Here is a 26,666-nt window from a genome sequence, read left to right as displayed (position 1 = left end):
CCTTCCAAAGGAAGCAGAAAATTAATGTTTCTAAGTCAGGGCCTTATAAACAGAATTTGAAATTCATGTGAGTTTCATCAGCTGAAGGTCAAATGTGGAAACAGAGGTCCATGCTGGAGGTGTGGGCCGGTCTGGTCTCGCTGGCGGTGACACAGAGGGCTGCCTCACAGGCATCCAGGAACCCCCTCCGGACTTCCAGGCTGAAGTCACGTGAAGCATCTGAATGTGCTGCTCATTGCCACACTGCAGAGACATGCAGTATGTCAGCACCCCCAGACATAGTTCAGCTTTTCAGCAAGCTCCCAGGCCTTCTAAAACCTCTCTTGTGAAACAGACAGCTCAGAGGAGCCGCTGAGATTGATGGAGAGAACAGAAGGGAGCTTGTCAGGACAGAATTTAATGCACAACTGCAACCTATAAAACTTTATCAAAGAAAATGTCGGTGTGCAGAGTCTTTTGATTCCAAGTTGCAATATTTTCATTATAATTTCCGTAATTTTTTTGAGCTGTATGTAAGGAAATGGCTTATATTTCCTGGTCTTTCTGTACTTATAGAACTGTACTTTGAGGTCTGTCCTCTGGTTGCCTTTATTCTTTATCAGAATACCAACCCTTGAAGTGAAGGTGCTTGAATGGACGTGCAGAGATAACAATTACACAAACCTGGCCAGGATTAGTAATAAATAAATCATTAATGTGTGGAAAAGTTTAGAGAGAACTGCATATATGTTTCTGGGTTTTTTAAGAGTTTGGCTGAAGGAAACTGCTTTTAAGTTTTCTTCTGTTGGCTGAAGATGTATAAGTACAGAAGTAATATTGTTTGGGGACAAAAAAAATTTATGAGAAAGAAAGAGGGCAAAAAATGATTATGTGTTGTGACACCCGCATTTGATGTTTGCTATTTCACATATATAAAAATGAGAATTTGCCTATTTAAAGTAGGCAAATATACAAGCTTTACAAACACAGATGACACGCACTTACATGTTTTCTCTTGCTTGTGTTTAAGTAGTGTTCACAATCCTTGAACCATCCATCTTATATTCATTCCAGCACAGTGACCCAACAATATTAAAAGGAGAGTTGGAAAAGTCCCTCTTCTCTCTTCCCATTTATTGCTTCCCTCATTCCCTTTCTCCATCCATTCCAACCTAGTTCACAGCCGGCTGGTTAAAGCTTTCCCAGGGGTAGGTAAGTGTTTGATTTTCTCTGTCAGAGAACTGCAATTAGGTCTCCCATTTCCTAAGAGACTGTGCTGACTGCTGTGCTATTGTGTGCAATGAATGGGGCAGAGTAAAGCTGTTCCATTCGGTCTTCCTCTACCCCATCATCTTCTCCAGCTCTGTTTTAAAAATAAAGGAGCTATAACCACATTTTCCAGTAGCTCAGGGTCCATGAGCTAGACATACTCATATGGGCCTCTGTGGGGAAATCTAAGCTGGTAAATAAGAGGGCAGAGAGTGGATTGCAGATATTCATCTGTTCTGGACCGCTCTGTCCCAATCTCTGCAAGGTAAATCTGCTCTAGAGATGCCTAGCTTTGAACACTGTGGACCTGAGCAAATCTGTGCCACTTACCCACAGAGCTGGGGGTCTGTCTCCAGCCCTTCATGTGTGGTAGTTTCTGCCTGGTTTTCAGATCCCAGAGCAAGTCAGCTGGAGCCCACATGGCTGGGGTGGCACATACTTGTATGTGTGACCAGAAGCAAAACTACCCTCATGCCAGCAGGAGGAGGAGATGGACAGGATGTTTTGGTGCCTCCAGGATGAAGTGGAAGCTTTGCAGAGGGGTCTTACTCCACAAATCCAACTCTCCCCCTTTAGACTGGAAATGTCAGATGTAACTTGTGATGTTTGCTGATTAAAGAACACACCTCTAAGAACCAAATACTATTTTAATTGGCAAAGTAACACACTGTTAGTAGTATAATTCACAACTACATCACTGCAAGAAACACTGAATTACAATTCCATTGCTTATTGTTAGTATTAGTATTCATCCAAAATTGCTATAAAGAAATCTCATAAATCGCACAAAAGGGCTATTGAATTGCAATTCTACTGCCTTTCCTCCTGCAAGTGGTATACAGGTGTTAGCCTATCCTTAGTTACAAGTTTATCCCTTCTTCACCCTCCCACAGCAAGTCTTTCAGGGACGTGCCTGGTGGAGAGACCTGTGAGCTCTCCCAAGAGGGCTCCCAGTGGGCTTGTGCCCACAGGTCAGCATCACCACTGCCTGCAGATGCTCTTGCTCTTAGCATATCCTCACCATCTTTGTTCTTCGCCTAATTGGATGCCCTATTCATCTTTTTTTCTTTTCTACATTTTTACTATCCTTGCTGCCTCTACTGCTGCCAAATAAACAACCTATTCCTAGTTACTTTTTTCCTCATTGGTCCCAATTTTGTTATACTCAGAAGTTGGTGTTTCTGACACTATTACCTAGGCAATTTTGGCTCGATACGATGTTACCATTACGGTTGGCTAAATGAGACATCCTTGCCTCCGAAGGCTGCCTTCTGACCTTGTGGTTCATGTCAGTTACATTTCATTTATGTTACATATTTTTGGGCAGAATTATCATACTTTAGCCTTTAGACTCCCTAATATAATTCTAATTAAGCAATACCTCACCTTATGCACAGAGAGCTTGCATACCAATGCAATGGTATAAGCCATTTTGTGTTTACACCATATTTGTGCTCTTAAATAGTTTTCTTCACACTTGGTGTTCCCATTAGGGGCCATAGCTAGCTTTGAGGATGACATTTGGACACTTAGTGTAGGATTCATCTCACCTGAAGCTGGACATCTGCACTGTAGATACATCTCAACCAGTTACCCTAGACTACCTTTCTAATCCCATCACCTTTCTAGGATGAGATTTAGCTCACATGTCTGAAATAGATCTGATGAGATTCTCTGGATGGTCTGTAGTAGCAGCCAGATGTTGTACCTATATTGCAGAAATCTTAATTAGGTTGTATAAACACCATTTCTAGACTCTGTCCAGACTTTGGACTTTTTAGAGATTAGTGGAATTTGGGATCATCCAAAACATGAGCAAGACCTAGAATTCAAGGTTTTCTCAGCAGACAACTTCAGAATTGGGAGCTATTGCCAGTCTTCCAGCTTGATTGCACAAATCATAGAATACCATTCTGCTGCAAACACACTTTTCACCATTTACCTGCATATTGAGCAAATCAGGAGATTCATCTCCTTGTCCTTAGGCTTCTACAGGGGTTGGATGTCTGCATGTAAGCTAGTCACCTCCACCCACCTTTACGGTTAAGGGAAGGCAGTAGGCGCTTTCTGGGAGAGATGCAGTTGATCCGTTTAGATGGCAGTATCGGGATGGGGTGAATTGTATTCTAGGACTGACTGTTCTCCCCACTGACCAAAAAGGTAGTCCAGGCACCTGTCTCAGATCAAAACTACACTGGGTTGTCACCATTGGTGTAATGTTTCCAGAAATCTGGTTTCCTGAAGACATAAATAGTTGTGATACTTTAAAACTACATTGTCCATCGCTAAATTTTAAACTGGGCTTTTTGCATTCTATTTATTGACTGATACATGTCCATTTGATTTCCCTTCATCTCAATTGTACGCTCATGTGTGTAGTTGGTTTTGACAGAGTTTTACAAGGATCCTTAACAGATTTATTTTTTAACATTAACAAACTTTTAAACCATGTTTTATACTGTAACTTCCCAGTAATGTCACATTAAACAACAGTGCAATGATCTGCCTTCAAGAAATTATAAACATTCATAGATAATAAAGTAGAAAATGCTACATGTGACTAAAAGCTCCCAGAGTCATCCCACTAGCAGTCAAAAAGTGAAGAAGTGGAAATTAGGCAATAAGGAGAGCCCAAGTATAATCCAGAAGAGATATGTTAGTGCTGGTCTCAAATGTTTTCCCATTATGTACCCTACCTTTGGAGAATCTTCCAGATTTTTCTCTTCATTATCTGAAGAATCTATGTGCATAAAAGGACATAAAATGAGAAAATTAAAAAAAAAAAAAAACTTCCTAAAATTGTGGAAGAAAACAATTGTGTCCCCACATTAGCGGCTGGTATTGTTACAGCATGCAAATTAAAATGTTGGATGGTGAATAGTACACAAACAATAGACCTTGAACTTCTTCCAGTTGAAATAAGCATTAGCAGCCTCCTTTTTTTTTTTAACAAGTGCACAAATATCTCACCATAGTTCTGATTCATACTCTATTTTCTCCTTAGCAACAGTTTACCAAATTTAGAGTCACTCTGCTAATTAAGAAAGAAATAGACTTATTGTTCTCCTTGTTGTTTTCTCAGTAGGCATAATTGAAAACTCACGTGATAAAATTACTGCATCTGTCAGTCTGTTACTATTAGGCTGGGTTATACTGTTGTTTACAGCTCCAACAGAAGAGATCTCTAGAAGTTCAGAATTGATTCTTATTAATGACAGCATTACTTATCACACTGCTCCTTAATGAAGGCTTGCATCCTGCAGAGGAATATGTTCACACAGGCCATGCATCTGCATATCATCCATAAAAATGAATAGAACTATTCTTAATTTCTGAAAAGGAATTGGGGGGGAAACTCTGTGAAATGAAGGATCCTGAGAAAGGGATGCACATTTCATTTGCAGATAGGTTAAAAAGAAAGAAACCCATGGAGATTGTGAGTTTGTGACCATCCAAATATTTGACTAAAAAATTGACCAACCTGAGGAAGCTGCTGGAGTTTATAAAACTATCTTGGCTTGTTATTTCCTCTAAACAATAGCCTAAACATAAAGCACAATTCATAACATGGTGTAGAACACTGTTACCTCCATGAAATAATTTCCTGAATCAAAACACCTAACCTTTAAATAGCTCAGGGCATGGTTTCAGTTGTCTGGACCTCTTTTACCAGTATGAAAAGCCTACTTGTTTCATTAAATGTGAGAATTAAATATAAAGCTGAAACAAAAGTATTTTAATATATAAAAATAGTTAAGATACAGATATGAACCCTCTCATGACAAGCATAATAACTTGTTTTGGGAACTCTGTATTACTGCTTGTCATAAGATTGAGAACCTGTTGTGTAAATATGACCAGAAGAAAACTTAGGCAGTGCCTGATACCTGCTCCATACTTTTTATTCATTTGGCTCCTGGGGAGGAATCCAAAGCCCAGAGCTGTGTTTTCAGGTTCTTGGTAGTGTAACGTCAGAAGTGGATACCTGAGAAATGTGACCCAACGACCCCATGTGTTGAGCAGGGGCTTGCTTAGAGCTACATGAAGAATGCTAAGCATGGCAGTGTTGGTCCCTCTCTGGGTTTTAGCTCCTTGAGTCAGGGCTAGAGGCAGCTTAAATAGACATCACTGCCTATTTAAGCAACAGCACAGCAGTTCAGAGCACACATCTTGGTTTTGGGGCTTGTTTATATCCCTGTCAACTCCCTTCCAAGAGATGAAGTGCTCAAGCTATGAAGGAGGCAGGAAGAGTGAAGGGACCACTTGTCCCTGCCACAGCACAGTGAAGGATTCAGGGTTCTTCCAGCCAGGAGGGGAGCAAGCAACATGGAGCCTGACTGTACCTGACAGCTGGGGTGCCTTGAGGTTTTATCTAAGGAGCAGTGCATGTGAAAATCAGCAGCTGCCCTGAATGAGGGGCAGTGGCTCCAAGACATCCTTCCTGTAGCCACTAGACTTCAGTCCTTCTCTCTTTTTCTTCTGGCTCTATTAATTATTCACTGTGGGACAAACCAGAAATAGCGGCAAGAAATCCCTTCCTCCTTTCCCAGATTACTTACTATGCTGCTGGGGCACTTTCAGGGGTTCAAAACCCTGGGCTTAGGTGGGCTGCAGGCCAGTCTTCACAATATTCCTAATTATTAAGTTACAGTTATAAAAGTCACACCGCAGCATGCACAGCATCTCTGCTGTTCAGGTTTCTGAATAAGAGTGACTGTGGCTGCTGCATTTCATGCAGTCATTATGTGCTAGCTGTAATCTGAGCTCGCCTGCCTGTTGGAGTCCATCCAAGGATTTGCATGGAGTGGTGCATATTTTGTGATCCATATATTTGCAGCCCAGGCCAAGGTGGTTCTGGACAGGCAGGAGAGATGTTACTGCAGCCATCTACTTAATCTAGGTCTGACTTCTAGGTAACAGTGGTTGTTTGCTAGGAATTTTAGGTGCCTTCAGAATGGGCAGCCATTGAAGAGGCAAGTGCAGGAGTTTGGCTTATGATTTTGAACATGATACCTACATCTTCCTTTATGTCCACCCATAAATATTTTAAAATATAGCAACGATTTAGAGCACGCATAGAAGGATGTGCTGCATTGTGACCTAGGACTTAGTCCATGTCCCTGAAGAATCCAAGCAGCTGTGCCTCTGTTATATGATATCTGTTGCATGTGTCAAAAAGATGTGAGATACTGCTCAGCATGGAGCTGCAATGTTTTGAAAATGTGGGGGGAAATTAATAGAGTAACATTATATTTCTTGATGCTGATCTCCGAAAACTGGAAAGCCAGTCACGGCTGCTTCTGAGCACATATTAAAGAGGTTTCAACTGGAAGTCATAGATCTGATCCTGGTCTTTTCTTGGGCAAGTTCCCAGTGATTCTGCTAATCAAAGCTTATTGCGCTGTGCCAGGTATTGTAGCTGATACCTTTTAACTTTAATTTTATGTTTGTTCTGGTTTTCAGGGTGGAAAGACTTACACAGGACCATGTGGAGGCAGAGACTGCAGTGGAGGTTGTCAGTGTTTCCCTGAAAAAGGAAGCCGTGTAAGTAACGTTTTTTCCTGTAAAACATTCTTGGTGGTACCAGCGCAATGCTGTTTGCTATAGGTGGACTTGCATCAGACTCCTAAAAGTATTCTAACAATTATTCTTTTTCAGGAAAAAGTTATTGTTTCATCTTGCTTTCTCAAAAGCTTATAGATTTGAATACTTTGTTATGAAATATAGCAGGTTCTTCTGTCAAAGATGAGGGCCAAGGGATCTGACAGCCATGACTATCTGATCAGATCAGAATTTTAGGGACACTGTGTGCTAGAACATCACTGGACTGTGTGACAGTCCTAAATGAATATGGACAAAATCACTCAGTAATATTCTTGAAGTCTTTCTAACAAAATGGTATCTGATGAAAAGATACCACGTGCATGTGATTTCCATTAAAGCAAACAGGAACCAGGCCTGCAAAACCTGAAATCCCTGCTGGAAGGGAACTGCTTGGGACTTCTGGGGTTAGGTTGTTGCTGATAGTCTGTTCTTTGTTTTGGGGAATAGTGAGGAATGAGGCAGAGGAAAGGAGATGGGGTGGAGGGAATTAGCCACCTGCCACAAAAAGCTCCGAGAAACAGGGCAGTTCCTATCCTGTATGGCTTGGAGCCCTGGCTGGCAGGCTCCTTCTGTACAGCTTGGTCTTCTGCAGCTGAGACGGTGACTCAGCCTTTTCCATCCACCCATATCTAAGAATATGTCAGGCAAGAGATGTGGCAGCAGGTCATATGCTCCTTCTGCTATCACAAACCTCATAAGATTTTTTAGTTCTCTGCCTTCCCTCCATGCAGCGGGCCATCAATTCTCATTCCCATCACATTCCTCAAGCTTGACTCCACGTCTGAGCAGAGGAAGAGGTGGTAGGAAAGTCAGAGTGTAGGTGGGAGGCGAGGAACACTCTTGTTTACAGCAGAAGTCCCAATCTCTCCATGGAAGTCAGATGATCCTGGGATTATCATGCCATAAGGACCATAATGGTTATATTCCCATCCCCTGACCGTGATCTGCTCAGTCTGCTTTCCATTACAATAATCTAATGGCAAACCGATGAAGCTGAGGACAAACAATCCTTCCCTGGAGACGCAGCTTCCACTGAAGCTCCTTCCAGCCTTACCCTCATCATCCAGCACATGAAGTTGGCCACTTCCCTCCAAGGGCACTGAAAGTCAAAAACTGATGCTGTGTAAAATGGCTTCAATTATGACATTACTATGTCTTTTCTCAGTGTCATTTTTTTTTTATTCTAAAAGCAAAGCGTGGATGTACTTGTTCTCCACTAGAGTTCATCAAAATATCTGTTGCAAAACTACCAACTTCTGTGACTGAGATATTTTTCATGTACCTTATTGACTGAATAACCTCTAATTTCAAGTTGTCAAGTCTGCAAGACAGAAGAGGTAGCTAAGCAAAAATAACAGTATAGGTTAGTAAAGCTAAAAATGTTAAATTACCAGAGTAGAGAACCAGTGAGGTGCTACTGACGAGAAGCTTCCTTTGAGTTGCTTAGTGTCTACATTGGGAGATAAGGACAGGTTTTATGTACTTGCTCACCATTTTCACTCTTTGATTTATCTCAGGGAAGTAAGTAACCCCAGTAATTAATCACACTGGCCTCCCTTAAAGTAGACACTAAAAAAGAGAAAAGGAGAATGTTACAAAACATAAATTATATTTTGCTACTTGTGGTTAATTGTGCAAGATGTGAAGGAGTATTGGGGAAAGTGATTTAAGGAATTTTATAACACTTCAAAAATCGTATTTTAATTCTCTGAAATGATAGACCTCATTCTGAGTCAGCATACACTTCATGTATTTTGTGTCTGCTGGTCTCTTCAGATGTCACAACCTCTGTTAAACATCTGGTTTAAGGAACAAGATTGGCCTTTAGAGACTAGTCAAATTTGGCATAGCTTCTGGTCTCATGCTAATCCTCAATGGGATTATTTATTTTCACAAAACCTCTGTATAATCTGGCACGACACACATTTTCTGTTCGAGGTGACTCATTACATGCACAATAGACATATTGCGTGTTTGCACTTGTAAGAGTGCTTGAAACAGTCTGTCAGAGCCTGCTTCTGCAATGACTCGCCATCTCGGGTACAACAGAGCTGTCACTTGCAGGGCATCTGGAACTCAGGTAGGAGCAGCTCTGCAAAGGTCTGCAGCCAGCTGTCAGCCCTACCATCCCCTGGAAATTCACCTTCTGTTCGTTACAGGTTTCTCAAAATCAGGCAAACAAAAGCACTTTCTTTGGATTGTTGCTACTGTGTGGTGTGCATATCAGAAGCTGTTGAATGAAGTAAATTCGTTGGAGTGGTAAATACAATTGCAAACTATGAAAGTCAAAAAGTTCTGAAAAAATGCCTACTTTTTATTTATATGTGCTTCTACTGCTTTTTGTGTCATTGCTTCAGTTAGTCTTAAGGTACAGCATTCAAATAAAGTTGCTTCTCTTCATTTGTTGTCTTAATCCAATGGCTTTTGTTTTTGAAAAAGTGGGTTTTAGACAATACGCTCACTGATATCTTCTGTGTGCTAGAGGCAGAGAGGCACTGTCTAGATGTGTGAGAATTCAGCCAGGCTTGGTGTTTTGTGCCAGGTCTCCAGATGCAGGACAGCTGGAAGCCCTGTGCTTCTGTCTACACTGGTTTTGGTTTAGGACTGATAAGGTTAGGCACAAAGGCACAGGAAAGTTGAATCGTGTTTCATACGGGCAGTTTCTGGGGACACAAGGCCACCTACACTAGAAATTGGTGCATGCACCTAGCACACCTACCAGAAAGGTGTATGTGTTTTTAGGTTTTCCTCCACTATTTTTAGCTCAGCCCTGCAACTTTCCCTGGACTCAGACACAGCTTGACAAAATCCAGTGGCGACAGGAATATGAAACAGCAGAAGCTTCATCTGCTCGCTTTAGCAGTGGGGGAGCTGCTGCAGCACGGCAAAGGCAGTGGTTAACCCACAACCTCCCACCTCTCATCAGAGCTGCTCCCGGGGCTGTGAGTACACCTGTGAAAGGCACTTTCTGCCTTATTCGCAGAAGGAAAACAGGCCGAATTCAAACAGTCAGAGAATCGTAAGACATTGCTGATAACCACGTTTGCAATTCACAGCAAATGCTGAGCTGTTGCTCGGAGAAGTTTCTCTAAAGGAATGTCTTTCTTTGGCCACACATGATCCTCTTGAAGTTCCCACCTCCTGTCTCACTTTTGAGTTCACACCTTTGGAGGAAAAAAAGAAACTTCTTTCATAAAGTGGTTTTTTTCTAGCGTCTAATGACTCTCTAGTCTTTGTTCTTTTTCACTGCAGGCTAGTTATTTTACTTTAACCTAAGTGCACATTTACAGTTAGCTGGATGCAAATATCCACTCTATCTAACCATATCTTGCAAGTAGGCAGGTGGTTGGAGCTGGGGCTGCAGGAGCCAAGCTTGGGGACCGGCCTCACCATCATCTCCCCTTCTCACAGCTGGCAAAAGATCAGCCACATTCCATCAAAAATCGAAGCTCCTGAAGGAGTGTCCAAATACACATGAAAAGTAACCACAGTATAAGCCTCAGTGGAGGGCACAGGGTGAAAAGGGAGAGGAAAGACAACAGACTCATCTTCTCCCTATGATGAGACAGACTCATGTTCTCATTTTCTCCTAAGACAAATTCTCCTAAGTCATTCTTCTAAGAAAACAGATTCATCCTCTCCCTAAGCTACATGTGGAGAAAATACTGTAAGGAGTATCCAGGTGCCTGGGTATGAGGGAAAGGAGAAAAGGAAAGCACTGATAAGGTATTGAAATTCTGTTTTGAATGAAATGGAAACCCTGGGCTAAAGGAAAAAACAAATGTAAAACTTCTGGTTTCTTTCAATTTCCTCTAGATTTTTATTGCAACTCCTAAAATTCCGTTAAAGTTCTTTGCAAACCATATATTCGTCAGAGTACAATATATGCACCTTTAAAATTTGTAAAACATGAATGCACTTATGTAGGAAATGATAACTCTTTTCAGTACAATGACCAACTGTTTGACCCATTGAAGTTCATAATCAACCTCACTTTATAATCAACCTAGAAGGCTTTGTAGAAAGTGGAAGTGAATAGAAATCTTTTTGATCTTTCTATAGAGTGAGAAAATGCAGTCTATTGAAATCTTGCTTTGTACTTTCTGAGTCAAGCATCTAACAGTGCTCAAACCATTTAGCCATTGTTTTTGCAAGGGACTGGAATAATGGAAACTGTGAAATGAAAAGACAGCTTCATGTACCCCCGTAAAGGCCACTTCTGGGGAATGCCTAAACATTCCTTTTAACCAAGACTGACATGAGAGTTCACTATAACTCCTTTATAGACATCTATTATATTGCTTTCATTAATGCAATGACCAAGAGTAAGCTATCACTGGTTCACCTGTAATCATTTCTGTCTGCTTTTGGTTGCTATACAGTTGTGAAATCTAGTGTCTGATCTTTACTTACAGGCATTTTCCATACGAGTTTAAATCTTAATACATGGGCTAGATCTAGAAGATGTTTTTTTCCATAATTTAAAAAAAATCAACAAAGTACAACACTTAGATATTCTAAATTCAATTCCATTCTTATATCTTAGGGAAATGTTTAAATCCAATAAAATAATTTTATTAACTGTTAGTGTAGTTCTTGAACATCACAATTAATTGGCTTCTAAGCTGGTATAATGGCAGCAGCTCCTTTGTAACTCTTGGTTAGTGTAAGTTGATATATGTGATGAAATCTGATCTTTTACCCTATTTTTACAAAATAAGAATATAAGAAATGTCTTCCCAAATTAGACCAGCAGTTCATCTAGCCCACTTCTCTGTCCCCAACAGTGGCAGTAGGAGATGCTCTTTAGGAGTAGCACAGAGGTCTGGCAACTTTCTGCAGTCCATATCCCTTGTAGCCAAGATAACCCTGTTAGAGATATGACATATTTATATGTTCCTTTGGTGTCTGTGTTTATCTCTGCATCTGTCTGCTCCTCTTTTGAAGCTGTGGCAACTGTGTGCCTTCACAACCTCCTGTGGCACCAAGGAGTTCACTGCTCAAATGATGTAAAATTACTGTCCAACCTGTTCTAAGCCAATCTCCCTCTGTTTTCATCAAGTACACCCTACTGCTAGTACTGTAAGATCTGGAAAGGAGCACTTCTGCATTTACCTTATTCACTGCTCCCCTAATTTTGTAAAACTCGGTCATGCTCCCTCTCAGCTTTGTCCTGTCCAAAAGGAAAAGTCGCAGCCTTTTTAGGTTCTCTTTTGAAGGCAACACTCCAATCCTTAGACCTTTTATTCTTCTCTGTCTTCCATGAGAGACCAGACTGTACACAGCCCACAGGATTATGGGTGCACCAAGGTCTGTCTTAGCAGCAAATTGACACTCTCTGTTTACTTCTCAATACCATTCCTAATGCCCCCCAACACTGAACCCCATCTGCCCACCCAGTTTGGTGAGGTCCTTCTGGATCTCCCAGCGTGGCAGACCACCAGATCTCCCCATCCCCCATCCCCAGCATGGCATTTAACAACCTGAGAGATGTTAGTATCATTTATAGACTTGGAGGTTTCACAGTTCAGTTGCTTCTCTAGCTCACTGTCAAAGTCTTTACTAAAACCAGTTCCAGCACATGTGTTTGAGAGGACCCACTGCTGTTGCGTCTCCATTTTAAAATGTGACCATCAAGCACTATTCGTTTCTTCCCATCCTTTAACAGTCTTCAGGAAGACAGCACCTCTCTTCCAACCCCAAGGGAATTTATTTTAAAAAGCTTTGGTGAAGTACTTTGTCTAAGCCATTTTGAAAATCCAAATATATTATGGTCACTAGGGCCTGCTTTACCATGCTTATCGTTGTGCTCAGTTATTGTATTCTTTAACATAGATTACTGCCTGGCCAAGCAGGAAAGTCCGACAAACTGACCCACAATTCCCAGGTTCTCCTCTTGGGCCTCTTTTCCACATGGGCTCTTGGTTGGCACCAGCCTGCTAGTGCAGTGGCAGTTTGTAATGATGGCTTATACACCTTAGCCAGCAGTTTTGCAATTTCATACTTGAGTTCCTTCAGAAGTCCCCAGTGAATCTCACCCACTCCTGGTCACTTAGTAACACCTGCCTTATCTATTTTATCTACTCCTTCCTTTATATTTATCTGAAATTAATCTGGCTTAAAGAATAGCTTGGATTTGGGACCTATGCAAGAAGTCACTAAGTTTCTCTGCTATGGCCTTATTGTCCCCAAGTGCCTCTTAATAAGCTTTTGGCATCATGTGGTACTGCTATTTCCCTTGATGGCTTCTTGCTTTTCTTTCAACAACTTTTTACTATCGGCTTGATAATCTTCTGCAAAATATTTGCATTCCTTTTTATCCATCCTAGTTGCCATTTACTCTTGATCTGTTTTTTATGGGCTTTCCTGTTCATTTCAGCAATTTTTTAACTGCTGACTTTTTTCCCTACAATAGCCTCCTTAGCTTTTTTTATGAGCTATGCAGGGTTTTTATTGAACTGTTTTACTTTCTGTTTGAGATGTGATACATAGTTTACCAGGACTTTTAATACACTGTTTTTGAAAAGTCTCCAGGTTGCTTTAGGCTTCTTGCCTTTTTGACTGTTTTTTTAGGTTTTTACTGGTTTTGTGATTTTTATGTATTTCCCCTTCTTGAAATTGAATATCTGTGTGATGTATTTGTTTGGCTCACTCCATCCCACTACAGCATTAAGTTCAGTTATACAGTGAAGCTATTACAGAGCAGTTCTCCCACTAGTACCTCTTGAAGCAGGCCCTCTGGAACACGCAAGACTAAACCCAGAGCAGCATCCTTTCTTGTGGGTCCCAGGGTTCACCGCGCCAAGAAGCAGTCAGTTACTGTGTCCAGAAACTTTTCTCTCCTTATCTCATCTGGATGTGGATGTCAGGCATTGTGCCAGACAGTACGTTGGTGGTTGGAATTTGCCCATATTGCTACCTGACCTAGTGTTGCAGCTTCTCTAATTTCACTGAGTATTTCATGATTGGTGTCTTTAGCAGTGAACACAAACAGTCTGTAAAATACAAACCAAGTCCTACCTTTCTGTTATTTCCACCCACAAGGATTCCCTAATGCTCCCCTCTGCCCCCAGTATTTTTTTTCTGTTAGACTTTGTTTTAGCCTTCACATGCTGTGCCACTGCCCTGGCTGTATCTCATTTTCTATCATCCGTGTAGAGAACCTAGCAATTTTGTGTGCCACTGACTATCCTCCTTTCACCAGCGTGAGATGCCTGTTATATCAGGGTTGTCATTTGTTACCAAGTAGTTGAATTCCTTAATCCTATTTTTTAGATCTCTAGCACTGCTGTAGAAGCACTTACAAGTTTTTCCCATTCTCTGTTGCAAGAGTCAGTCAAGTGGGATTGTAAATCATGTTATTTACCTTCCCTATTTATTGCATTTACACTATTCATTTCCTCCCTTGCCTTTTCAGGAATGTATTGAACATTAGCCATGTCTCCCTCATAAGTTCCTTCAGTCTGAACCAGGTGCTCCACCATGGCTGTCAGTCTTGCCCCTGTTTCTAGTTTAAATATTTCTCTGTGAACTTTTTAATTTTCAGTAATAGCAGCCTGTTTCCATTTTGACTGAAGTCCAGCCCATTCCTCCCGTGCAGGCTTCTTTTGTTCCAAGGAGTTCGCAAAGGACTTCAGTCTCCCACACAGCAGCCTTGGGTTAACCCCCTAGGACATCCCTACTCTACTTTCCCTCATCAGTGGTAAAACATAGACTGTGACCACTGGTTCCTCCCTTCTACCAGACTAAATACGTACCTGGACATCTCATGGTCTTTGCTACCTTTGCACTCAGCAGGCCTTTCAGTCCTCTCAGCTGTTTCAAACCCAGCTATCTGTTTCAAATAATTAAACCTCCCACTACCTTCACCTGCTTTGTCCTCTCCTGAAGATTTCCTCTGCTCCAGGAGCAACTTCATGCCAAGTGGACATTATAATAATCTGGAGGTTAGAGTTTATCAGAGATTTGATCCCTCATTCCAAGCTGATTATCCATCTTCCCTCAGACTGACATCCTCTGCATATGTGTTTAGTCAACATCAGGGGGTTTTTGATGGTGGCCGTGTGAGGGCAGCCACAGCAGAGACAGGACTGCTCTACCACATCTTGGCAGGCCTTGCCTGTGGACCTGTTCCTCTCCAGCTTGGCCACTCTTGCCTCTAGAGAACAAATCCAGGAGTTCTGTTAGGACCAGGAGCTGCACATACAAAACATGCCACCTGGGTCAGCACTCTTCTCGGCAATGAACTGAGTGGTCACTGCTCTGTTCCTCAGCTTCTGCCTACATCCTGAGCTTACAATTTGTTATCTCTTGCAAGTTTATATTAGTATAACTTCACCTTTGAGAGGTGAATGGGATTACTTTTCCCTTTCCCTGCTCTACCCAAGTACCAACAAGGAAGATCTGGCTTCACTGAGATGTACCTAGAAGTCATGGGGAGAAGACAAGCTGACCTAAGCCTCTGTATACAGGTTGATGCAAGCTCCTCTGTTGTGCAAGCCCCTCCATTGTAAGGGTCAAGGAGCCACCTTGCCAGTTTATACACCCTTCAAACATTCCCAGGAAGCCACTCAGCAAACATGCAAACTTGAACCCACCACCAGAAGAAACCCCACAGATCATGCAAGCCAAAAATTCACAAAGCTTACATGCCTTGCAGTGGCCTGCCCTTGCTTGTATTCCTCTTTTTGTTCTTACCTTCCCAAGGCAGAAATGGTTTGAAAAATGTCCTATTTGCTCTCCAGTGTTTGCCATATGCAAGGCTTTGAGAGTGAACTCGATCATCTATCTTCTGAAGTATTGTCAGATTCTGCACTAGAATGAAGTACTAAAAAACAGATGCTTCAAAATTTCACATTGCTTCATAGGCCAAGGTTAAGTCTCTGGAAACTTCCAGGAAGAGGTGCTGCCCTCAGAGGGGAGGTATTTGGGGAAGGTGTTTCTATGGCAGCAGATTTAAAAGCAAAACACCTATAATACTAATAAGCATTATGCATGGACAGGAAAGCATCCTTCATTATTTCAATACTGTAATCAAGTCTGGTATGGTACATTGAGATTTAGTTTTCTTTTTTTCTCTAATTAAAGTAATAGTGGAGAGCAGCTTACTGGTGAATGTAGAAGACAGGAACCTAAAAGCGTTACCATAAAAAAAGTGTTTAAGAGTGTGAAGCTAAATTATGCTTTCAGATACAGGAGTATAGTTCCCTTTTACATACATGTTTGAGGGTACAATTTCAAATGCATGCTTTTGTTTATGTTTATACTTTCAAGACACTGCCTTACAAGGTCTTGCCAGCATACATAAATCCCTAAAGTCTTGAAACTGTTCCATAGGCATCTAAATCTTGGGCTTAAGGCTTAATTGCATGAACTTTTAGCAGTAAATAAGCCCATAATCTTTCGAGTTAGCTACTGAAGGCAGGCAGGGTACAGGTTTGCTTGATAGAACTTGAACTTGAGTCAGTCTGAAACTTATGCCTAGTTTATGACCTAATGTTTTATTTAGTGAAAGTTGCTTAACCTGGGCTACGCTGACTTTCAGTCAGCCGTGTAGCTGGATACTCATGTTGGTTGCTAATTGCTGTTCTTTAGTCCCAAGATTTTTTTCAGTGAAATATGCACGTTTCCTTTTTTTTTTTAAGCACTGTTTATACATGTTTAATCAACATCAGAGATCTTTTTGAACTGGTGGATGGAGGTTAGATGACTTTCCCATGAGCAAGAAGCAGTGAATCCTCCTTCCATATATGCATTCTACACAAAATCTGAGATTTCAGAAGACTCAGTGAAAGGTTTTCCTCAGAATCTGTTTCAATTAAAAAATGCAAAGTATGTAAGAAAAAGCAACATATTTTGTTTCAATACATGCAGGAATGCAATTAAATTTTCATACCAAAATCACATTTTCATTTGTAAATGTTCAGAATATTGTAAAGAATGTTTAAAAGATAAAATAAACTCAAATCAAGTCTTTCTTTCCAATCAAACAAAACATGCACATTGATCAAAAATGTTTTTTTCCCTCCTTCTTATTCTTTTGTTCTTTTGCAGAGCATTTCTGCTTCAGCCAGATGTGTTTGATTCCATAAGTAGCCTCTAAAAATTGTATCTATGCATAATCTAAGGAACTACAGTATTGTTAAGCCCATCCCATACTAACAAATTGCACTTCCTGTGTTTTCTCCAGCCCTGAAAGCAAAATTCCTCCAAAATCTTTTCAAACCAACTGTACAGGAGAAAAAGAATGATATTTGACTGAAAGGTACTCAAAAGGACACGTCCACCTTTTTACTTCCATTTTCAACTTCATCTTTTAAAACTTCCATGGATTGACATATATTATCGCCAGCAAAATAAGTACAGGTATGCAGCATTCATACAGATACTGTACTTTCTAAAGCCTGTTGACCTAGGCTAATCTGTGCAGATACTGCTCTTACGAGCTCATACCAAAAACCTTTGCAATCTCAGCTGGTGTGACGAGAGAACAATTCAACAGCTTGAGAATTAGTGTAATCAATCAAAATGAATCATAGTATCACAGAATGGTTTGGGTTGGAAGGGACCTTAAAGATTATCTAGTTCCAACCCCCTTGGCATGGGCAGGGACACACCTTCCACTAGATCAGGTTGCCTAAAACTGTGTCCAGCCTGACCTTAAACACTTCCACGGATGGGCCATCCACAACTTCTCTGGGCAACCTGTTCCAGTGTCTCACCACCCTCACAGTAAAGAATTTCTTCCTTACATGTAATCTAAATCTACCCACTTTCAGTTTAAAACCATTGCCCCTCTTTCTATCACTACACTCCCTGATAAAGAGTCCCTCCCCATCTTTCCTGTAGGCCCCCTTTAAGAACTGGAAAGCCACTATCAGGTCTCCCCGGAGCCTTTTCTTCTCTTCTCCAGGCTGAGCAACCCCAACTCTCTCAGCCTGTCCTCATAAGGGAGGTGCTCCAGCCCCCCGATCGTCTTTGTGGCCCTCCTCTGGACCTGCTTGAGCAGGTCCATGTCCTTCTTGTACTGGAGGCCCCAGAGCTGGACGCAGTACTCCAGGTGGAGCCTCATGAGAGCATAGTAGAGGGGGAGAATCACCTCCCTCGACCTGCTGGCTGCACTTCTCTTGATGCAGCCCAGGATACAGTTGGCTTTCTGAGCTGCAAGTGCACATTGCTGGGTCATGTTGAGCTTCTCGTCAACCAACACCCCCAAGTCCTCCTCAGGGCTGCTCTCAATCCACTCATCACCCAGCCTGTTCTTGTGCTTGGGATTGCCCTGGCCCATGTGCGGGACCTTGCACTTGGCCTTGTTGAACTTCATATATACCAAGGCTGTAGTTTAAACAAAATTATGACTGAAGTAAATGTGTTGGATTTGTAATGCGGATTCAGCTCTCATGTTTGAAATGACAGCATTTGGTGCCTTTTGCATTACCTATGTATTCCATTAGTTTGTGGGCTTATTACACTCAAATAAGAAAACAAATCTTATGGCAGTCTGCTAATAAATTGAGAAGGTATTTCACTGGTACTTTAGGAATTTATTTTGAGGGCACCATTCTTAAGAGTGTATTTGGCCATCTGCATATCAAAAATCTGAATGAGAGATGGAGAAAAAAAGCAAGAGAAATCACAGTAAGAAATCAAGAACCATTTTATTGCAGAAGATAAAACATGACTTAAAATTTACCTGTAGAAAATTTAACTCTAGTGAAGAAATAATAGAAAGGAAACTTGTCATAGGCGAGTAGTGCAAAGTTAACTGTGGTCATAATAGCTGATGCTGGGATACAAACCCTTTGGATGTAATTCACAACGATTTTAAAACATTACCATACCTTTTTACTTTAAATTAAGCAGCAGTTTTTCCCTTCCTGTCTTCCTCTGAAATACTGAAAGTATATTTTACCTTATTTAGAGAAAATAAGTACCTGCAGTTAAGCTATTTCATGACTGTCTACTCATCTATAATCTTTCCACTCATTCAGGCCAATAGTGTCTGCACAGCACAGTTCATTCTCATGTATCATTGATATTTTTGTTTGGTTTTCACATATGAATTACACTTCATTATGGAAATGAAATGCACTGTCAGGATTGTTTTAGGACAAATATACTGTCCATTTGCTTAGACGTTCAGGCTTTGATTTCTGACAGTCAGACAGTGCAACTACTATGCAAAAATGTTTTTTGTGCTTTTGGCCAAGTTTTGTAATTTCTGCTAAGTGTGAGCAGGAGATTAAAGAACATGCAGCGAGTGGGTGATAGCCTTGCTCTGTAACTGGGTAGTTCACACAGGCGTTCAAGGGGGATAATCCAAGTCATCTTTTAGCAGTTAAATTATACTCTGGGGAGTAAATGGTTTCTCATGACATGTGTCCAAGGCTTTAACAAGTTTCTCAAATGGTGCTTGTTTCTATTTTCTGTATTTTTGTCACATGGGAGCAAGTAACATTGACCCATTTTCCTTTTGTCTGCTTTGGTAAGTACCAAACTATTAGTGGAATCCTTTGAGTCTGACCTGGAGAGACCAGGAATGTGGGAATGGGCAGGCTGTCATCACGAATAGTATCTGACGAAGCAGACCAAGCCCGTTCTCAGCATTTTCTTATTGACATTTAAGAGAATAAATGTTCCGTATTTACCTCAGTTTGTACCTCAGGTTTCCAAATACTTTTCAGTGTCTTTATGTAATGAACGGGGATGTTGAAGTATATGTAGGTGCTTCCATTACATTGATCTGGAAAAGGATGGCAAGCATTAAAATATTAGATATTCACTTTGGAAGCACGCAGGAAGAAGATCTTGAAGGATAGAAGTCTGTGTTTTAGGCATAAGGAATGGCTCTAGACAATGAATATGCTGCAAGCCCAAACAAATAAAACACCCATGCAGCATTTTTTCTTCCCACAGGCTAAAATTATTTTTCTATGAAAAGATGATATTAGTCTGTGGGATTCCTTTCTGTCTAGTACTATCATAGATGCCCAGCAAAGAAAAGCTCTTTGGGTTTTTTTGGTTTGTTTTTTTTTTTTTTTTAATATGGGTCATGGTTGTTTGATGAATTTCTGTGTCTAATTGTTGCTTATTTTATTAGTTAGCAAAACTACTTTTTGCAAATATAGTATCAGTGGTTAAATAGATAGTCAAGCCTTATAACTTGTTTAAAAGCAGGTTTATTTGGCCCCAAGGTTCTTGTCAAAGCATAGTATCAGTGTAAGAACAAAAAAAAAAGTTTTTATGATCATTATCCTCCCCAGTATACATAGTGTTTCACTCCATTTAGGGTACAGCAACCAATATAGTCTTTCTGTCCAGTCTAATAAGGACATGGTTATGTCTGTATTATTCTCTCTGATTCAAATACTCCTTTTCTTCCCTATAAACCATCTCTTGCTTTTGACTGTTTCTCAATTTCTAGAACCTCTACTTCTCTATTTTTATGACATTTCTGTTACCTGCTCCCAAACATGCAACATCTTTTCCTTTGCCATTTCACCACCATTTTTGTGTTGAAGGCTTTCCATAAGGGACTTACTTCCCTTCTTGGTAGCCTGGAAGAGGAATGAGAGAAGCCGGTTCTGTGAGATGAACTCTTCCCCCTGCAATGTGAGATGCTGTGGTCTTCACGGCTGGCTGTGCTTGGCTGTGTTAGAATGGAAGCTCCTTGGGGTAGGAGCTATTTGCATGTGGCTCTTCATACGGTGCCAAGAGCATTGCTAGGACTTCCACATTAATGGCAGAGGTATCAGCACACAGAGAGGCACAGTGACAGCTTCTCTCCAGTGGACAGGGACTCCAGCAGCAAAGGGCTCAAAGGCACCATACCACACTGTGGGTGTTGGACCCATATATGTTTGTTATTCTGGTATTTAATGAGGGCATGCACTGGCTTGCGGGTTTATGGATAGAACATATTTTCCACAGGAAACTCTTCAGTTCAAATATGACTGTGCTGCTACTGCAGAGTATCTCTTACCACCGTGAGACTAACTCCCTCTCCATTACAGAGCACTCTCCTCCATGTGCTTGGCACAGATGTGTAGTGTAACACCATCTTGCACCCTTTTCCACAGCTTTTATTTTACTTTATTTATATTTGCTAGGGACTTTGCACAGTAGCAAAGACTGTAGGGACCATTCCCCCACCATCAGTGTGCCCTGCAGACAGGACAGGCTAAAGTGCATGAGCCCAGCCTCATCCTTCTTCAACATCTCTGCACAGAGCAAGCCTGCAGGATAGAGGAGGGGTGGGCTCCCCCTGTGTGACAAGGGACAGCTTCTGGTGCTGTACCCTGCAGCCCCTCCTCCTTAGCCCCTGCCATTGGAGCAGAGGCAGAGGTAAATGTGCAGACTGAGAACAGATCCATTTGTTTTTCTTGTTGTTACGAAGCCTCACAAACCAAACTGCAGAGTTTGCACTCTGCTAGGTCATACCTGGTGCTGCCAGCAAGGTCTTGACTGCACTGTACAGCCATAGGCACATAAAACCACTCAGGATTGCCTGAGCCACAGCTCCCCGTGCAGGTCCTCTCTCCTTCTCAGCTGGCTTCTTTCTTTCAAACAGTTGCAGAGTTGGTTTTGCTAAATGACATAAGGTTATAATAAATCAAGTGAGAAGATCTGTGCTGTGCTTCCTACTGTATGGGAGAGGTCCGTATGGTTTAATTACTTCCTCTGTGTGTCAGATATATGTGTATAGAATCTCTGAAGTCATGTGTAACTGCCAAGATCCTATGGTGTAGTTTGAAACATCCATGCAGTGAACTCTCGAATGCTGCAGATGTGCTATGAAATATAAATGTAAAATGAGACAAGTCAGTTTATCCAATTAAATAACAGCGTTAACATTAGAGAAGTCGATGGAGAGATCCAGAGCTCATCAGAACGGAGAAGAGGGGGAAGGACTAGAAAGCTTTCTCGAGGGAGGATAGAGTTTTAACATCAAAGGAGATGGGGAAAAAACATTACACCCCCCAGGAAAACAGCAGAACAGCCTGAGGAAAGGAAGCATGTCTAAGAAAACCACTTGGTGAATTGTAAAGCCATCTGAAAAATGTCATCATAAAATATAGCTGCTGCTAGCAGCAGACCTTTGGCCACCATAGAAAATTCTGCTTAAAAATGAGCTGTTCCTGTGCCTACAGGCAAAAATGCAGAGGAGGGTAAGTAAACCATGTAAACATGTAGACCCAGTCATGGATGGGTCCATGTGCAGAGCGAGGAGCAGGAGGCCACCAGGCCCCAGTGCTTCCTCCCGTCCCCGGCAGGTAGTGGGGGTGCTGGGACAGCAGCAGCCCTTGCCTCTCTTCCCTTCTCTTTTTTCCTCAGTCCCCATGTACTAGCCAGCACAGCTCATCCGGGGGGAAAGTGTCAGGATTTTCTCCAGGCAGAAAGGGTTGGGGGGAAAAGAAGATGTGATGGTGGTTCCCCAGGACAGTACCTAGCTCTTGCCACTCCATGGCCGAGGCAGACGCAGCCCTTCTCCCACCGTTGGTCTCGACACTGCCGCGGTTGGTATCTCAGAGGGGAGCTGCTCACCCCTGCACCTGTAGAGCTATTTTCTTGGGGCCCAGCAGGCATGTAGTGGCATATTTTCTATCTGGCACAACAGCTCGAGCATCTCTTGAGAAGGGGAACGGTATGTGTTGGAGTGATGTTGTTAAAGACGCAGGGCACCTCCACGAGATCAAGCACCTCCAGGGCCTGATCTGCAGGGGTAAAACCTCAGTCAAGTGTGCTAGAGAACAAGCTTGCTTCTCCTGCCCCCTGAGCCACCATCCTCCTACTTCATGCCTCTGAAGCCACCTGAGCTATTCCAGATACATGGAAGCGGAGATCCATGGCTACCACCAAGGCCAAAGAAGAGGGGGTTGCTTCATCAGGAAGCACCCATGGGAAGGATCAGGGTGCCCTTGGACCACCCTTCTGGGCTGTAACAGAAAGTGGCCCCAATGCTTCCTCAATGGGACAACGCTGACAGCTTAGCAGGACACTTCAGCCCATGCCCCACCATGGTACATGGCATGTCAAACAAGAAACATGCAGAGGGGTGGGGGTTCTCCCCCTGAGGGGAAGGAGACCCTCCTGTCCCCTGCGTCTCCCTCCTCAGAGTGCCCAGTCCTCGCTGGAGGGGCACACAACCATGCCACTACAGGAATACTCTCCTCTCTGGTAAAAGTACGTATGTAGCCATCAAAGATACACATTGCTGTCACAGTAATAGTTTTATTGAGTAATCGTTTCTGCTAGCCAGTGCTATTGTATCGTCATATATACATTTAATCATCAAAAATCCTGTAAATAATTTCAGTGTGTCCTGCCTAAGTATGACAGGTTGTCCCCTCATGTTTACCAAAACTAAATAAATGCTAAATACTGTTCTCAGTAAGTACACTTTAAAAAAAGATTATTTTTATCTGCTTAAAAAGCACTAACACTCTGGTATAAATATACACATCATATTGTCTGCTGAGTCTGTGGGCTTGGTGCATTTACTCAGCTGCAGTATGGGTTGCTGTTTACTCTCCCCCTCGCAGACAGTGTTCTGCCTTTTCCCTGTAAGGATTTTCCTTCTCTGTCTATTCTTAGTCCTAAGCAAAGACCTATCCTGATTTATATATGCTGTGTAATGTAACTGACTTCAAAGATGTTTTCTGTGGTATAAATCAGAACACCGACTGGCTGAATAAACCCCCGTGCAATAAGGTGTAATTGTAAAGCTAAATGTGTTCCTGCCTCAGTGTACTAAATCAACAGGAATCCTTTTCATTTTTGTGGGATAAACATACTTCTCTGTCCTGTATTTACAATTGCTGGAACACTCTTGCAGCCACTTGTGAATCCTTTGCTTCAAGGATTTTACATCTTTGATGTAGAGATCTTTCGTACTGTAAAATCTCTTTCATATTCCTAATTCTGTAAGCCAAATTCAAACAAGTGTTGAAGATCTCAGGAAGTGTATGCAGTTAGTGGCAGCATAGCTGTTATCCATGCCTGATGGAGTATGATTTCTTTTTTAATTCAGTTAAAAGCATTCCCATAATGAAATTCAATACCTAGTATTAGTTTATAATTGTTCATCTATTCCTGCAGTTTGCTTATTCAAACATCTACCACAGTTTTCAGAAAGAAGATTAGTCAGCTTGTATTTTCTCAAGTATTAGAATCTATTCTTATCAGGAATTGAAATATAAGTCAGACTTAAGCTTACCCCTTAAACACAGCCATTTTGTTCAAGGAAGAACTTCCTCAAAACTCACTCAGTAAGGAAAGCAAGTCAGTCCTAGGGTCCTATAACATTTATGAATTAACTGGCCTCTTTAAGCGAGTATATGACACCCTTTGAGCATGTGTTGCAAATGAATGCCTTTAGCTGCAGGCACATATAAAAAGTTGCAGGAGGTATCTGACCCCAGCTGTGTGCTTGACGAATAGATCGCAGATATTTCCACCAGACACAATTTGGTTGAAGCCCTACAAGAAGGGCATTTCTAGTTTGATGGCTTGTTGTTGTGGTTGCTGGTCTGATTAGCTTTCATAACTGAAATTTGGCGAGAAGTAACGTTTGGCTTTTTAAGAGCCAACTAAGCATCTAAGAATTCACAAGAGGCGCAAAGCGTGTTTTGTAAGAAAGCAGAAACATCACAGGCAGATTTTATTGTGTTTGAGCAGGGGAAGACCCAGGTGTTTTAAATCAAAGCTACAACAGTAATGAAGACATTCCAGAGGGACCGGGAGGGAAATGCTTAAGCTTCCAGCTTACCCTTCTGTGAGAACCTTTCAGTTTCTGGTAATGGAAATAGGAAATAGCCATCTTTGCTTAAATTTTACTTTCAGGGGAGAATTGAGGTAAAACCATCTGGAGGTATTAAGCTACTACTCTCCAAAGTAAAATAATGTCAAGACTTCCTTTTTAGAAGTGCCTCCTTTCATGGACACAAAACTTTTGACGTAATCATAGAACAAGCAGTAGTTTCCTTGAGTTGGTTAGGATGGGCTGGAGAGAGGAGGGGGTGCTAGTCAAAGAAAAATTGTAGAAGTGTACATAGTGATATGTAAATCAAGCAAAAGGCAAGTCTTTCAAAGGAGCAACTAATATTTAGATTCTAAACTGTCATGAGGTAAGCAGACACAAAGCAAAGAAAACCTCAGCAATGAACAGTTACTAAGAACCAGTGATTGAAAAAAACATTTTGTCTTGTAATAAGTATTTTTTGCCCTGGGAGAGGAAATGTTGCACAACCCATAAACACTGCAGGATGCAGGAGCATTGGCCAGCTGATGACTGATGAATTTCATTTACTTCCTATCTGACTTCTGAATATTCAGGCAGATGAATATGCTAAGAATAAATTCTGTTGGGGGCTGTGAAACAATCCCCTGCTTTGTTTATGACCCTGAAACTTAGGCCAGTTTAGTCTATAGCCAGTGCATATGCCTTTATACGATGCCATGGTCCTTGTTACACTCTGTTGGCTCTTACCAGCTTTTAGCCTGACATTTGTGCTCCTCCAGATTCTCTTACAGCCAGAGTCAGATGTGTCCCTGAAATGATGTAATCTCCTCTGTTGTTGTTAGTGTGATATTTATTTTTACTGCTTTGTGGCTCATGGATATGGAGCTCGAGTAATATGAACTGCACGTTTACTTTCCATTATGTGCTACTATGTGTGTTCCTGTAACCACTTCAGGATGCTGTTACTTTTATTGCTATATTGCAAGATCATTTTCTGTGTTCTGCCCCTCTCCTTTTGGTTGGGGTATTATGTATCTCCATTAGATGAGATACCTAGGGATAGCCCCCTTGCACTTTTTCCTCTGTCTTTAACCTGAATCTTTAGGATCCAAAATCGTGTCAGTTTATATTCAGTTTTGAGCTATGGGTTACCTGAGCTGTTGTTAGGGCTCTTTTAATGGAGAACTCTGAACAAAATTTCTTCCTTGGGTGAAAGCTAACCAAACACAGAAATTAGAAATTTGAACAGAGCACTCGTGAAAGCTTCTCAAGGAAAATTTCCCTCATCTTACTCCTCCAATTTGACTTCCTGAGTATCTTTCAACTAAGGTGGCAGTCACCACCTACTCCTCACCTGCTCTCCACATTTTCCTCAGAAGAGGGAGCAGTCACCAGCACCCGGGTACTGCTGAATAGCTCTTAGATGGAAGCGCAAATTCAGGTACAAAATCCTGACCCGCTTGTCAGTCATCAATCCTGTGTAATACATCTCTTGTGTAATCCAGAATCATGTATAAAAAAATGTTTAAAATTACAACTATTCCAACTCCTATTCCCTTTATGCATTATTCTCTACTTATACCACAGCCATCTGCATCCCAGTTTGACCATAAATTCCCTTTTACCAGTTGCTGCCTTTTTTTTTTTTTTTTTTTCAAAAAAAATCAGCCCCTTCTTGTGATGGTACTCTGAGTTCCCATGTTCCTGCACCTCCAGGGCCCATCTTTCCTCCCTGACTCCCATTACCGATCATTTTCACAATCTTGCTTCTGGTTTCTCAGACACCTCCAGCTGGCAGCCTAAAGCAGCCTCTTCATCCAGACTGCTGTCTCCCTGGGTGTGCTCCATGCTGCCTGAATGCTGATTGAGAAATGACAGGAAACCTACTCTCAGTTTTCATATCTATCCCAGGCAGTTTGGAAGAGGAACTGTAGGAATGATTCTCCCATGTTTCAACGCTGAAAGTAAAAAGTTTTGCTGAGTGTATGCAACTTTACAAAGGTTTGTAACTTGCCCAAGTTTCAGACAAAGCTCAAAAGTTGCTTCCCTGACACAAAGTCCTTTTCCTTAGTGG

General features: G+C 41.6%; 1 protein-coding gene across 2 annotated transcripts in view; it reads left to right on the top strand.

The window, feature by feature from the left end:
• Nucleotides 1-26,666, top strand: part of COL4A2 (collagen type IV alpha 2 chain) — a 146,272-nt gene that overhangs the window by 35,508 nt on the left and 84,098 nt on the right. For both annotated transcript variants that reach the window (XM_074815315.1, XM_074815316.1), the window contains one exon: nucleotides 6,712-6,792. In XM_074815315.1, coding sequence (XP_074671416.1) covers nucleotides 6,712-6,792 — 81 coding nt within the window. The remainder of the gene's footprint in view (nucleotides 1-6,711; nucleotides 6,793-26,666) is intronic.

The sequence above is a fragment of the Strix aluco genome, chromosome 2 (assembly GCF_031877795.1).
Source record: "Strix aluco isolate bStrAlu1 chromosome 2, bStrAlu1.hap1, whole genome shotgun sequence".
NCBI classification, from domain to species: domain Eukaryota; kingdom Metazoa; phylum Chordata; class Aves; order Strigiformes; family Strigidae; genus Strix; species Strix aluco.
Note: the sequence above shows the minus strand (reverse complement) of the source record. Positions and strands in the feature narration are given on the sequence as shown.